The 15710-nt window shown below is 46.6% G+C and overlaps 1 protein-coding gene across 1 annotated transcript in view; it reads right to left on the reverse strand.

The window, feature by feature from the left end:
• Positions 1–15710, reverse strand: part of Cmtr1 (cap methyltransferase 1) — a 40289-nt gene that overhangs the window by 1341 nt on the left and 23238 nt on the right. The window contains exons 10-23 of the mRNA XM_055606998.1: positions 14987–15105; positions 12636–12732; positions 12190–12322; positions 11193–11372; positions 8374–8430; positions 7777–7834; positions 7150–7218; positions 5197–5328; positions 4335–4457; positions 3304–3395; positions 2741–2809; positions 1664–1711; positions 883–995; positions 349–457 (exon numbers count right to left, since the gene is read on the reverse strand). Coding sequence (XP_055462973.1) covers positions 349–457; positions 883–995; positions 1664–1711; positions 2741–2809; positions 3304–3395; positions 4335–4457; positions 5197–5328; positions 7150–7218; positions 7777–7834; positions 8374–8430; positions 11193–11372; positions 12190–12322; positions 12636–12732; positions 14987–15105 — 1399 coding nt within the window. The remainder of the gene's footprint in view (positions 1–348; positions 458–882; positions 996–1663; positions 1712–2740; positions 2810–3303; positions 3396–4334; positions 4458–5196; positions 5329–7149; positions 7219–7776; positions 7835–8373; positions 8431–11192; positions 11373–12189; positions 12323–12635; positions 12733–14986; positions 15106–15710) is intronic.

The following is a 15710-nucleotide window of genomic DNA, read 5'->3' on the forward strand; positions in this document are numbered from 1 at the left end:
CAGCTCTTCTCATGCCTTCAAGAATTGCCATCACAACCGACATCTAACTAGACTCTGTTCATAGTTCACCTGTCCCAGTGTTACAGAGACAAGCTGCAGCTAGTTTTCAGCCCCACTGGGCTGCTGCCGAAGCCCATGTCCAGCAGAAGTCTGACAACATGCTGTGTTTTGAGGAAGAACAAATGGGAGCTTGACTCATAAGGGGCAAATTCCTCCAACCTTCTTGCAGGTTCCCCACCGCCACCTAGCCAGTGAGCTCTCTACCCAGGCTCTGGATGAACCAGGTCCATACCTGGGGCAGCTTCTGCATGGCAGTGAGGGCTTTCAGGCCAGTGGAGGATTACTTACTGAAATGGAGCAATGGAATCTGGAGGGAGGTCAAAGGTGGATAAGTGGGTTTTCTTGTTGTAGAAGAACTTCTTCTTGGAGCTCTTGCTCAATCCCATGGTCCATGGCTCTGAAGGAGAAGGCAGCAGGCACTTAGGACAGTACCCATGGGGATGGCCAACAAGTATGCCCTTCCTTTCTCCTGCTTGCCCCTTCCAGTTTCCATGGCTAAGCCCAAACAGCTCAAGTGAATGGCAGAATTTAACTTTCCTAAGGCCTATCCTGGTCCTGGCCTCCACAACAGTGACATAGCCAACCTATGGGGTACGTAGTGGAGAAGCCATGCTTACCTGCTGAGAACACCACGTGGGCATCTACAATTTCATCTCTCCCTGCCCCAAGCCAAAGACCAGAACAGGTCCAGTCTGGGGGGTGTAGTATTCCCTACAGGTTCCTCAGAAGTTGCCAGCTGACTGCTGTCCACCCCAACAACAAAGTCTGGGCTAGTAACCCTTGCTGGGGAAAGGGTTACTAGGCAGGGAATCTTGCACCTACCGGTCACAGTCCTGACAATGTAGAGGCCTGTGGGCACGAAGTGCCGGTCGTCCCGCCCTGTGTAGCTGAGCTTCGGGGTGCCTCCAGAGCCCTTGATGAGCTTCATCTCTAACCTGGTCCCCAAGCATGACCATCCGGGAAGCACAGGCACGGGGACAGAGTTGAGCGTGCTACTGTTAGTCTCTAGGTAATTCAAAGTGATACTAATCCCAGTATTCTCTCCTGGTTTGGCAGGCGAAACCAAAGCACAAATCCTCCAAGCCATACCAAGCTAGTGGCTCTGCCTAATGAGTTAGGAACACAGGCTCTGCACTCTCAACCAAGCAGTGGGGTGCAGAGGTCTTGCTCAGACAGGGGGAGTTAGAGGCCAGGGATGATGCTTGGTCTTCAGATGGCCACTGGAGCTCTCAGGGACTCACCTTCACCTGCTGAGTGTGGCACACTGAATGTATTTAAAGCTACAGGCTCAATCTGTGAGTTGGGGTTTAGTGTTCCAGGCAGCCTGCTTTTCTGCCCCTTGCAAGGACAACTATGGCAGTATCCTAACTATGGCAGTATCGATGATACCCCTATTTCTGCCTGATAGAAAGTCACCCTTGGTTCCCTCCTGACAGGTGCTGAGCTAGCTCATAGCTGGGACTCTGAACTGCAGCAGGGCAAGGGAGGGAGGGTGAGGTAGTGCCAGGACCCAGCTCCATAACCCACACTGCAGACAGAATGACTCTTGACTGAGCCGTGCACCTTACCCCACCAATCTGAAGCAAATGGGCGAGTTACTCACCTGACAAAAATCTTCTCCATCTCTTCCAGCCTGTATACCTCCTTCACCCTATGAACAGAGCAGATGACAGAGCTTCCAGGGAGGCCCTAGACTGACTGCCCTTATCCTCCGGCCCTCCCTGCAGCCATCAGCCCATAAAAACTGAGGCCGCTGATCCTGTGGCACTGCTTCCTATAGCCTGTCTAGGTTTCAGAGCTATGACATAGCCCCTTGGGCCTGTACTAGCAGCTGGCATTTAGCACTAAGTCTTGAAGACAAGAGGGGGAAAAGAGGACAGATATAGCAGGCAAATTTCTCTAACAGCATCCTATCCTCAGCCTTCACTGGCACTACAGGCCAGACGTCCAAAGGGTCTTGCCTGGCTCTATACATAGACTTTAGGTCTAACTAAAGCTAAATTATTCTGGTAGTTCTGTTATTCTTGAAGGCACAGACCCTATATAGGGTGTAAGACACTTGTTTGAGGCTCAGCACTCCACATCTGGAGGGCCCAAACTTGCCTGTTGAAACCAGCAGGCAGGACATCATACAGCACAGGCAAAGCTCACTTTGACACTGTCATGCATCCTCAATGTTGGGTTTAATTCTAAGTTAGGTGAACACCACCAATGACTCTGCTAACGGGTCAATAAGCACCTCATCCTCCGGTGCTGTCTGTAACAGCCTCTGAACTAGAGAAGGTAGAATGCTCTTCATCAATCCCCTCTCCTGCCCCAAGCCTGGAACTTAAGTTCCAGCCCTACCTACTTCCTGTTGACAAGGACACTATTCTCTCAAGCACGTTCCTCTCCCTTTACCATCCTCCTTTTAGAATCAAATCCTCATTTCCTGTTATTTCCTTACCTGGAGGCCATAGTCAGCTAAGGATGCTCAAGCGTGAATGAGTAACTCAGGACAGGCAAACTAGGAAACTAACTCACTCTGCCAGGCAGACAGGGAGCTACATCCCCAAACCTCTGACAAAGGATCAGTTTAGCTCCAGCCCTTCCACTGAACCCTCCCATCCCACACTAGATGGGAGAAGCAAGCAGCAGGAAGCCACAACCCCAACGGAGTCTGAAAGAATGCCATGCTCACCTGATAGGATTCATGTCTGGTCGACTGGGCTTGGAAACTGCTTTCACAAATTTTTCAGCAAGCAGAATTCTACAATCCAAACAGAGTCCTTAGAGGCAAGCCAGGGGATCTCACCTGAACCAAGGCATTTCCACCATGTGAGAGAACCTGGACCTACACAAACCTTCCAAATTGCAGCATCTCTGTCCCCGACGGCCCAACCTGTCCTGGAGTCTGGCTTTTAATTTTGCGAGCTATTAGTTGGTTTTCCTAAAGTGTGCCTTCCCGCTGTGTTCAGTCATCTCCACTAGGACTTCAAGTGCTAACTGCTATTGTACAGCATACACTCTGTCAGCCTAGCCATGATTTTTAGAAGAAACCCTCTTCAAACAAGACGACCCTTATTCAATCGATACAAAAATGACCTCTACAATCTAAACTGTGCTGAGATGGAATATGCTAGAATCTGACAAGCAAGGCCCACATCTCGGCAAATTTCAATGCTGTCTTTCCTCCTGTCTCTGGGCCCAGCCTATGGTGGATATGAGAAGTCCCGCCCTCCCTGCCCTAGGGCCCAGACATACCGCTGGTTGAAGTGCTGCTCTCGAACATCGCTGCCATTCAGCACCAGAACATCAAGGATGTGGATTGCACTGATCTTCCGCTGGGCCTTCCCCTACAATGATAACCATGCTGTCTGTTGTGCAGGTGCTAGCCTTTGGCCTACTCTGCCTACTGTATGTGGCATGCTAGCCTCCATCCACCTACTGCTAAGCTGGGGAAAGTTGGCACTGACTTCCCTGCATGCTTGAGCAAGGACTGGCTTGGACTTGAGAGCAGGCTTTAGGCGCAAGAGCCCTCATGAGCCTCAAACCACTGAGACTGTTCCTACTGTGTGGCCTCTTTTTTTTTTTTTTTAAATTATTTTTTTATTATTTTTTTCTTTTTAGTTACATTTTGTTAACTCTGTGTCCCAGCTGTATCCCGCTCCCTCATTCCCTCCCCAACCCCACACTCCCTCCCTGGTCTCCTCCCTGCCCCTTTCCAAGTCCACTGATAGGGGAGGACCTCCTCCCCTTTCATCTGACCCTGTTTTATCAGGTATCTTCAGGGCTGGCTGCAATTAAAAAGATTCATTTATTATTTATACAGTATTCTGCCTGCATGTGTGCAAGCAGGCCAGAAGAGGGCACCAGATCTCATTATAGATGGCGGTGAGCCACCATGTGGTTGCTGGGAATTGAACTCAGGACCTTTGGAAGAACAGCCAGTGCTGTTAACCTCTGAGCCATCTCTCCAGCCCCTGTGTGGCCTCTTCACACTGAGTGTTTGGAATGTCATCCCTATACTATAATAACTCAAAGCTCCCAGAATAAAGCAGGTCTGTTCTTTCCTAAGGGGTTGCTGGTTACGAACTAAAACTGGCTACTGAAAACACCTAGCAGGATCATCAGGAGAGTCTGCCCCTTCCCAGGACCTTCCACAGTGCAAGGCAACTGCTTTAGAGGGAATTATTCTGTTATACCATGAAATCAAACTAAGGTGTAAGGTCAGTCTTCACAGGACGCCCAACCCCCTTACCCCAGAGCCATCTGTGAACAGAAACCCTTCTGACCTCTCCTTTAAGCTCATGCACAATTTCCACACAGAGCAGTGTGTCCCGGGGCAGCTCTGTCTTCAGGTCCAGCTTCACCCAGCGGTCAGATTGGCGGCCATCCCACGTGTAAATCTGGGACTTCTGCAGGCAGGGAGAATGGTAGGCATGGAGAATGAAAAACGGGAGGCTCTGTACTCAACAGACCTTTTTTACTTGGCAGCTACAAGCAGACAAAGGCGGGCCAACATCAGTAGAAAATAGGAGAAACAGATTTTGTGGCACTTTTCTCTTCAGCCTCCACAGAGGTAGAGATGGGCTCCATCTTTCTGGTAGGAAAGTGCAAAAGACCTTCAGGTTTGATGTACATGCAAAGACTGGGATTACAGGAATAAGAGAAAACAAAAGGAGAAAAATGCAAAGTATGGACACAGAAGTAATTAGGGAAGATCAGCTACCTGGAAAGATGCAGGGTAGGAGAAAGCAAAGGCTGCTAGTAAGATGTAAAGCTAACAGGCCCACCCTCTCTCTGCCCAGAGGAGGAAGATGAGTGTCTTCCAAACAGGAATTGGCAGGGGGTGGGATTGCAAAGAACTGGGTACCCAGGATCAGCCACATGAGCCACTGACTCTGAATCTCTAGAAAAGCAACAGCCTTCCCTTCAGCAAGGCAGAGTTAGGCAGTGGGGAAGAAACAAATACATGAAGAAATGAAAGAATGAATGAATCACACTTGGCAAGCTCGAGGCAAGAAAATAAATAAGGTTTCAAGGAAGTCCTCTTTGGTGCCAACAGAATGAACACATACAGCGTGGCCAGAAGCTGTCCACATCTATAGGCAGGACACTGTCACCAAGACAGTGGGAGGCCAGCTGCCGACTTACCCCCAGGCCCAGGAGGAATTTCTGCTCGCTGCCAGACACCATGCACCGATATTCCAACACAGGACGGATCTTCTCCAGGGTTTTGGCAGTGAGCAGCGTGGGCTTGTAGCTGAAGATATTGATGTCAGTGTCCTGTGGGATGGATCAAAGAAAATGCTGCTAGGCTGGAGGAGAAAGCAGCACTTGCTCTCAGGAGTAGGCTCCCCTGCGCACTCTTCTCTACCGAACCAATCACTAAATAGATACTATTTCCAATCACCTGCACTTTTCCTTAGGATCTATCAGGAAAGGAAAGAATCCACAGAACAGATGGGATTACCAGAGCTACAGGGAATGTCACCAGAATAAAGCAGTCATGCATTCAGTGACAGCAAAAGCAAGGATTCTCCAGCAGTTGGCCTGAGAGCAAAGAAACATTCAGAAAAATGTGAATGTTTTGAAGTTCATTCTTTAGTCTTTAGATCCTCACAAAACCAGCACTATGACCACAACTAGGCCAGACAGAAGTGATACCATGGGAAAAGCTAGGAGATTGATGGCAGAAAAACTGAAGGCTAGCTTGTTAGAAACAGGATAGAGAAGCTAGGTTCAGGCCAGACCCACTGTGGCTCCTTTGCAGTTCCCCTGCCTAAGATCATCCCTCAATCCCTCTCACTCCTGCAGACAAATCCCATATGACCCTGAACTTTAAAGAACCTTATGGCCAGGTGGCGCAGCCATAGTCACTGGAAACAGTAAAAGTCATGAAGTTCCAGCAAACCTTAGACAAATGCTGCAATCCCTATCATTCTGTCTCTCACTTGTAGTTTTTTGGTCTCTGTGTGTTGCATTAATGGGGAATTTGTGCATTTTTATGTCTTTTCCAGAGAAAATTATATCTGAGTCTTTTTAGGAAAACCCTGAACTTTCTACCCTTACTTCTGCTTTTAGGGAAATAACCTTATCTGGTCCTATTTGGAAGTCTTCCTTAAATCACTAGAGCTTGTGATAAGAAAAGATAAGCACTGAAATGCTAGGAAAAGTAAACTCAAACAGTGTAACTGGAACAGGGGAAAGCTAGACTAGAGCTAGCTGACAAACTCTGAACGGCAGGAGAACTGGTAACAGTCAAGGCTCTTTTACAATATGCTGAGCTCTCTGAAAATGTAGGTTAAAGACAGGAGATTTGGACAGGGTATACCCCTGGAGGAGTAGAGCTCATTAAATATGGTAGATTGACTAAAATAACCTTTCCTGCTTAAAAGCATAGATGATGAAAGGATATGGATTTAGGAATTAGTATTTGCTATTTATAAAAAGACCAGTTCAGATATTTTGTTTGTCTGGAGTGCTTTAAAATTACAAATACTGCCAGGATAAAAGCAGATTGTCATATGATAAATGTGTTTGCTTTGGCAGAGACATTCTTTAGATTCTCTGAATTGGAGTTAAAGGGTTGATAGTAAAAATAAAATACGTTCAATTTGTATGTTCTAATTGTGACTAAGCTTGTAACCCTGGACACATAATATAAAAAAAAAACAAAAAAAAAAAAAACATATGTCTGGAGACAAAAATGATAAAAGTCTGTACTTCTTGGGTAATCATTAGTCTGCCTTTGTTCTGTGAAACCTGTATAAGTAAACAATCTGCCTGCTGGTCGGTCAGAGCTGCAAGGTTCTCCTGACCACTGTGCCTGACTCCTCATCTCCTCTCAGGCCACCCTGCCAACCCCCGGCAGCCAGCATGCTCTTTGGCAGAATGCTGGCCCAAGCCCATCTCAATCTCAAAAAAGGAGATTCTTGCTGGCCTGAAGTGATCTTGGGAAACCCTATATAATACAGCTTGCGTGTGGAGACTAGTCCACTACTTTAGCTTCCAGGTTGATGCCTTCTCAATCTTATGGAAGCCAGGTTGACATCTTCTGCCCCTAGAAAAAGCCCTCTAATAGGTTGCCACAGAAGCCAGATTTACCTTGATTAGCTCAAAAAATTTGAATTTGGGGTCTGAAGAAGAAGGCGCCACTCGAGCCCGGTCTGGGATCTGAAAGTAGACAGCAAAGGGCTTTTTAAGTGTGTGGATATGTTTTACATCTGTATCTCTGTGTACTACATGTGCGTGTTCCTGGAACTGGAGTTAGGCATTTGAGAACTACCATGTGGATGCTGCAAACCAAACTTGGGTCCCGTGGAGGAGCAGCTAGCTAGTGCTCTTAGCTGCTGAGCTCCAGCTCCAGCTTCGGTTTTTAAGTGCCCTGTTGACACACTGTGTAAGGAGAAGTGGCATGCAAGCAAACAGGCCAGCAAGGGAGCTGCAGGTGCAACATTCACTCCCTGTGAAGTCACTTACGTTGATACAACCCAAAGCCAAATCCTTTCCCCTATGTGTATTACTACATAGAGCCATCTGGGCAAAATACAGCCTACCCAGAACATGTGTGCTTTTAACCCAGCTTCAGGCCAAGTTGTCAGGGGGTCCAGAAGTTAACTTGCAACATACCAAGGAGCTGAGCACCCTTTCAGGTTGGGGGATGGGGAGTTGAAGTGACAATCCTGTTCTCAACTATGGCTTCCTGGCCTGGGGTGACAGTGGGCTGCTTACCTCCCACAGTCGGAGGCATTCTTTCCGGATCTCTGCCTGCCTAGGTTCACTCAGGGTCCTGGGGAAACAAAGCCAGCACAAGATGAGACCTCCAGGGGCCTATCTGACCTCCCTAACTGCTTAGAGGTACAGCTGCAACAACGACCATCTGAGTGGGCATCAGGACTGGCCTCTACAGACAGCTCAGCATTTACAGACCAAAATCGCATCCCTTCCCACCACCTGCATCCACACCACCTGGATGCCAGCATTCCCAGTACAGCCTTCCCTCCACCCACCAGCACATTCTGGTATCTCTTCTGTTCTCAAAGATGTCACTCTGCTAATATCCCACTCTCATGAACCCGTCAGAGTAGCTTTGAAGTCACCGTTAAAGAAACAGAGTTGAATGCCACCAAGCAGTGGTAACATACACCTTAATACTCGGTTGCAGAGGCAGACAGGTCTCTGAGTAGGAGGACAGCCAGGGCTACACAGAGAAACTGTGTCTCAAAAAAACTAAAAAAGAAAAGAAAAAGAAGAGAAAAGAGAAACAAGTTGGTGGAAAGAACAAAGCAAGGGCTTCCTTGAAATTGGTGGAAAATGGACAGTACTCACGTGTCTTGTACAAAGGCATGGATTTTGGCCAGAGCTTTGATTTGCAGACTGCAGTAGCTAGGAGAAAAGAAACAACACCACATTGGCATAGAAATGTAGCCAGAACAGAGGCCGTCTGCATGTGAGGAATTACTGGTGAATTAAGTGCCGCCCACCCAGCAGCTAGAGACTGAGAGCAGAGCACAGCTGAGCCCAACGCAGACCAGGCACTCCAACTACAGGTGTTTCTGAAAAGGTTCTTATCCCACCCTTCAAGAGCCAACTAAACAACAGCAAAGCCTATTCCCAGTCCAACGGCAGACAGCACTGACAAGGCAGTTACACTGACAACTGTGCTTTCTTTAGCTTTTCACACGGTGTCTGGCACTTAATAAAAGACTATCAAGGGGGCTGGGGAGATGGCTCCACAAGCATTTGGGACCAGAGTTCAGATCCTCAGTAACCAAATAATTGCTGGGCAAGCGCTGGCAACTCACCTGTAATCTCAAAACGTGGGAGGTGGAGACAGGATTCCTGGAGCAAGCTGGCTAGCTAGACTGGGTGAGTTGGTGAGCTCTAGGTTCAAGTGAGAGACCCTACCTCCATACATAAGGTGAAGAGCAACTAAGGAAGCCACCCGATAGCAACTCCTGCCCGCTTGAAAACAACCAGAGGAAGACACACGATAAACAAGAAAATAATGACGAAGCTAATAATGGGAGCTGCAAGTGGCTCGGTGGTTAAAAGCATCCACACCAATTGGCTCACAACCACCTATATGCCCCTGGCTTCTGTGGGAAATGCCACTCATGTGCACAGACGCAAAGAAACAAAATGGGAAAGGAAAACATTTTAAAAACCGAACGGTGCTTCACATCAGAAGAAAGGGAAGTGAGAAATGTGGATTAACATCTTTAACGTGGTAAAAGGAAAATTCCATATGCAATTAAAAAGTTCCTTAAAAAAAAAACAAAAAACCATGCTTTTTGTGTATTTATTTTATACGTTGTTTTCTTGGGACAGGGCCTCATTATGTAGCTCTGTTTGTCCTAGAAATCAGAGCTCCTCTTGCCTCTACTTCCTGAGTGGGATTAAAGGCATATACCACTATGCCTGACTAAAAATGTATTTTTAGACAAAAGCTGAAGAGATTGTCTCTTTAAAGTGTGTAGGCTGAAATGGAATAATTGTAAGTAGGAACTTGGTTTTCACAGGAAGAAAGCAAGACATTTGGAAGAGTGTGTCAGGAAATACCAAGGACAAGACACTGTGATCCTAGCACTTGAGATGATCACAGAGGCAGAGAATAACAAGTTCCACCCAGCCAAGGCTACACAGAGCAGGCAAACTAAGACTTTTTGGAGAGAAAACAAATCATTTACCAGAAAAAGAAGAAAAAAGAAAAGCCTAATTGGATTTTATTATCAAAATTTAAAAATCTGAGATACCTAACCTGGAAAGGAAATTAAATGATCTCACTTCACAGATGACATGCCAATGGAACAAGTTAGGAAGCCGAGAAATAAATACTCATTTACTATTGTTTATTAGCATTGCTAATGAAACAGCAAACGATTTTTGGAAAGTGTGCCAAGACCATTTAATAGAGAAAGGACGGTCTTAGAAAATCTGAAAGAACAAAAAAACAACGAAGCGGGACCATTAGTTACTGCCATATCCAAAAAATAATTTAAAATAGAGTACTTCAACACGTGGGCTAAACTTATACTATCTGACAAGAAGACAGATAGGAAGCCTCACAACCACAGGTGCAGTAAGAGAAATGAAAAAGCAGGCCACACTGGTGTTAAAAACTTCTGTTTCAAGGACATAATACAGTGAAAATACAGAGCAGAAGACAATACTCACATCCAAGCCTAATAAGAGATTAATGTCTAAAACACAAACACAGCCCTTTAACTCAAAAAAAAAAAAAAAAAAAAACACTTCAAAAAACGTCTGAAAAGGAGAAATGACCAGAGACATGGCTCAGCAGTTAAGAATGCACACTTGGGGGCTCAGAGGTTAAGAGCACTGGGTGCTCTTCCGGAGGTCCTGAGTTCAATTCCCAGCAAGTACATGGTGGCTCACAACCACCTATAATGAGATCTCGTGCCCTCTTCTGGTGTGCAGGTGTACATGCAGGCAGAACACTGTATACATAGTAAATAAATAAATCTTAAAAAGAGAAAGAATGCACACTGCAGCGACTGGGAGTGGCACAAGCTTTAACTGAACACTTGGAAGGCAGAGGCAGGCAAATCTCTGAGTTAGAGGCCAACCTGGGCTGACCTTGTCTGGAAACAAAACAAAACCACACTGCTTTTGCAGAGACCCAGGCTCGGCTCCCAGCACCCATGAAGTGGCTCACAGCCTGTAACTCCAGCCCACAGCCTCTCCTACCATCAGTCTCTGGTTCCTGTGGGCAGGGCTATAGAGCCAGGGACCCACCTGCCATTTCTGGGACAGGACATGCTTAATAGATCAGGGCTGGGCTGGAGAGGTGGCTCAGAGGTTAAGAGCACTGGCTGCTCTTCCAGAGGCTATGAGTTCAATTCCCAGCAACCACATGGTCACTCACAACCATCTATAATGAAATCTGATGCCCTCTTCTGGCATGGGTACATGCAGACAGAACACTCTGTACATAACAAATAAATCTTTAAAAAAAAAAAAAAATAGATCAGGGTAACCAAAAAGTAGCCTGAAGTCCTAGAATGTCCAGAACCAACAGAGCAAACACAGATGACAAAATGTTCAAGAGCCAGGAGGTCCTTCATCCTCTAGGCTTCCTTAGTAACCCATCAACACCAGCAGACACAGGCAGTCAGTCAGCTTACCTCTCATTAGACCGTATCATGTAGTCATTAAATTCATGGTCTCCTTTGATGACCATCAAGGGAACTACCAGGTTGACATCAGACTCGGTGTTCCGAAGCTGGTTGAGTTTAATATTCACAGAGAAGAGGTAGTCCCGCACGTCCTCTATGCCCACCTTCAGACCTTTGCACACCACATACCTGCAGGAGACACTCTGTCAGTCCAAGGAGCAGGAGCCTTTTCCCCACATACCCCTTCACCCCACTGCTGTAGAGCCACAAAGCTAAACAGCCTTTCCAGTCAACCTTAAGCCTGGGCTCAAAGGGCAACATACTATGTGTGCCTCAAAAACTGCTACCTCATGTCCTTCCTTTTCATAGGAAGTGGTAGCAAATGCCTTTAATCCCACTTGGGAGGCACAGGCAATCAGGTCGCTTGAGCTCAAGGCCAGTCTAGTCTATGTAGTAAACTCTGGGCTCGTCAGGGCTATTACTATAAAACCCTGTCTCAAAATAAAATATTTAAATCCCTTATCTGAGACTGTTTCTACTTTTATGGGGTAGGGGTGTTCTCAACTGCCCTACACCAGTAAGACACAACTTGGAGAGGCTGCCAATTGTAGACGCTCCACAGAAATCTGCACTTTAACAGGCTACCTGACAACTCCGATTGGCCTTGTTTTTCTCTGACCTCGTGTGTAGGCACCTGGCCTCCTGCAGCACTTCTGTATGGTGGCCTCCCTGCCTATTCCCAGCCTATACTTCCCGAGTGTCTCTTAATAGTCACACTCTTCCTATTAACAGGAGAACCCCACACAGAAATTTGGTAAACCCAGCTGTGGAGGTGGCAGTCCAAACAACCTGAGGACGACCACTCAGACAAGGATCCCAGCTCTCTCTGGAGAATCACATTTCCAAAGTCAAGGTTTTTAACACAGTTTGAGAATTCATGCCAGACAGAAGCACAGGGTTTACTGCTGACTTCTGACCAACCAGCTGGCAGAGAGGAAGGCCTTACCGCTCTGAGTTGGCAGGCCTGCTGGTGATGGGTTTGAAGAGACACACACGCTCAAAGCAGCAGTATAACAGGTAGATGAGCCCCACACTGAAGGGTGTGAAGAGGTCAAAGGTTTTGCAGATGAAGTGGCCCCCTGTATTGAAAAGAAAATGCTCAGGGCGATCAAGGGCTACTCCAGGATGTGGGGGAGGTCACTTGAGCCAGAAAAGATGACTGAAACTGGTCCATACAAGTTCAAGACAATTTATGAGGCAACCAGCTTCAGAAAGTGTTTTGGGGATCCTCTTGCCTTTTCTTCCCTGTATTCTTCATCTAGCCACCAGCCACCTGATACCAGAGTTTCTTTCTCCTTCTTTCCTTCCATTTCTTAACCAACCCCTATACATGCTCCTGTCAAATGGGGCCTCAGTGGATCCTTGGGGAAGAGAAAACTGAGGAAGCATCACCTGTCCGGACAACAGACAGTGCCATGAGGAACTGGCAGAGCAGGAGCTGCTTGCTGAGGATCTCCTGCAGGTTTTCCTGCCCCTCCACAGAGAAACCCTGGAAGGAGAGCACAGGATGGGAGAGAGAAATGGTAAGGACAGAGAATCATACTCCTACCTCATTTTCACCAGGAGCTCTTGGTACTGTCAGACAGCCACCATCTGACTGGTGAGCATTTCAATTTCTTTGTCAAAGTAATATGGTGAGTTACTACTGGATTTGAGCCACCTCCTGCTTTATCATTCCTAAACCACAGGACCAAGTCTGCTTTTCCAAAGAAATGGTCCAGAAAACTTTAAAATTCACACCCGAATCCAGGGACAAGTAAGGCAGGAGAGGCACAGTACTGACTTATCACTGGTCAAATACAAGATAGAAAACATTTAATTGCTAAGAAGAGCAGGAGCACACATCAGGAGGTATTCTGCTGGGCTCTGCCACTGCACTGCACTGACTGCTGAAGGCCCTAGGCCTGAGAAAGAGAATTCCAGACAAGGATTTACTTACAGTACCCACTGTTCTGCTCTGAGCTGTGGAGCCCCTTCCTTCCAGATGGTACATTCTGAGGAATGCATGCTCCAAGAATGCATGCTGCAATCTCCAGAGCATCTCCCGTCATCAAGGAGCTGCCAGTCATGAACCATGCTTATACCCAAGTAAAGGATACAGGAAGTGGGAGAAAAGGACTGGTCTTAAGAGTACCATTTCAGCTTTACAAAATGAAAAAGTTCTGGAAATCAGTCACACAACAGAGTGAATAGACCAACACTACTAGGCTGTACACATAGCACAAACTGTGCTGCATATTATGATTATACAGTAGAGGGGAGAGCACCAGCTTCTGTTAAGCTGCCCCCACAGGCCAGATCTCATGATGCAGTCCTATAAAAGTAATGTTTACCATTGTCTCCCAGACTTAAAGATGCTTCTCAAAATACATGTTTGTTATAGAGCTAATTAGGAATTCAAAACAGGGGCTGGAGAGATGGCTCAGAGGTTAAGAGCACTGGCTGCTCTTCCAGACATCATGAGTTCAATTCCCAGCAACCACATGGTGGTTCAAAACCATCTATAACGAGCTCTGGCACCCTTTTCTGGCATGCAGGTCTACATACAGACAGAACATTGTATAAATAATAAATAAATAAATCTTAAAAAAAAAAAAAGGAATTAAAAAACAGAGACAGGCATGGTGGCACCTGCCAATAATTCTAGCACTTGAGAGGTAGAGGCTGGAGGATCAGGAGTCAAGGCCAATTTGATCTTAGAGTAAGTCTGCAGCCAGCCTGAGCTATTTGAGACATTGCCTTAAAAAAAAAAAAAAATTAAAATAGGAGAAAGGAAAAGATAGGGATAGGAGGATGGGGAGTAGGAATATGTTCAGTGTGCAATATATACTTATATGAAAACATCCTGTGTTAACGCATTCCCATCAACAATGAAAACCCAAAATAAGTAACAGAAATAAAGCAAAAGGCCAGCACAGCCCTCCTGTCCTTGAGCTTGCAGCCCTGCTGTCCCTCTGCAGTAGAGGCAAAACTGGCAGACCCCACACATCTGCTCAACGGGAGCAGTATCTTCCCCCTCGCCAGCTGCAACCCTGTCCATCTTCTATCCCTCCTGGGCACAAGGCTTCGGGAGCCAGTGCATCATCCTCAGGCCCCTCTGACACTCTGCCTTCCTTCCACACACAAAGAACTCACAAGGCCCAGCTATGTGATCCTGTAAGGCATACTGTCTGTCCTTTCTCCAAAGTCAGTGGTGGCTCACATCAGAAATGATCACCTTTATTATGTTCTCTCTGCATCCTGAGTGACTGCTCAGGTAGACCCTTGAAAATTCACTTCAGCCAGCCAAGGGCCTCCATGGATTCTGTGCTGCTGCTACTGCTTAAGTATCTGTCAGCGCAGGAGAGACAGCCTCTAGCAGCAACAGCCAAGATGACAAGATTGCATGGCACCTCCCATTCACTTCTGCCTGGTTGATTTCAGCTGGAGCCATGAGCCATCAGTCCCTCAGCTTTGTTAGCAAAGTAAGCTCAGCAAACATGTCCACAATGGTATAATATTTATAAAACTTGTAGAAAAAATATATAAAATAGATAAACATGTGCATCCTTACTATATGAAGTGAGTTACCATTTACTGGGGCAGTTAAAGAACAAAACCAAAGCATTTCTCAAGGACTAGGGGAGGGGGTGTTCAGCAGCAGAGCACTTACTAAGCCCAAGGCCAAGAGTCTGAACCCCAGCACAGCAAACAAAGCAAGCTTCACAACACATCCTTAAAAATCTTTACAGAAAGTCACCTACCCCATCTGCCATCAGAAAGTGGACACCCTTGCGATCTGTGTTATCCAGAACAAAATTCCGAAATGCATTGATGTTCTCTGGTCGAGTGATATCTCCATCTCCATCAACCCCACCCTCACCTGAGGGGACACAAGAACCCTGTGAGTTTACTTGCTTCAGCAGCTGGGTCAGGAGCGCTGAGACCCAGCACCCATCCTGCCTGTGGTGACAGACTGGCAAGAAACAGGCCTGGCTCTCAGAAGCCAGGGATCAAAGGGGACTGACCAGCCAGAAGTCATCAACTAAAGAGAGGATCTTTGATATTTAAAAACCAGTATTAGCCAGGCATAGAGGCTCATGCCTATACAGGTATTCAGGAGGCTGAAGCAGGAAGCCTGCCCATAAATTTAAGGACAGCCTGGGCTACACAGGGAGTTTTAGGTTGGCACAGAATACAGAATACAAAGTGAGACCCCTTCTCAAAACATTAAATCCTAGCACTGGAGAGGCGGAAGCAGGTGTATCTCTGTGAGTTAATGCCAGCCTGATCTACATAGCGAGTTCTAGGCCAGCCAGAGTTATTCAGAAAGACCCTGTCTCAAAAACACAAAAACAACAACACACAGAACAAAACCATGTCAACAAACAGACAAAACCCCAACATGAACCTCCACTAAGGACAGTAAGGAAAGAGTTTACGGTCAGAGCAGAGGGACTGCCGTAGCTACTGAGCCGTCTGCTGGTA

This window comes from Psammomys obesus, unplaced genomic scaffold, assembly GCF_907164565.1.
Source record: "Psammomys obesus unplaced genomic scaffold, mPsaObe1.curated_primary_1811, whole genome shotgun sequence".
Lineage (NCBI taxonomy): Eukaryota > Metazoa > Chordata > Mammalia > Rodentia > Muridae > Psammomys > Psammomys obesus.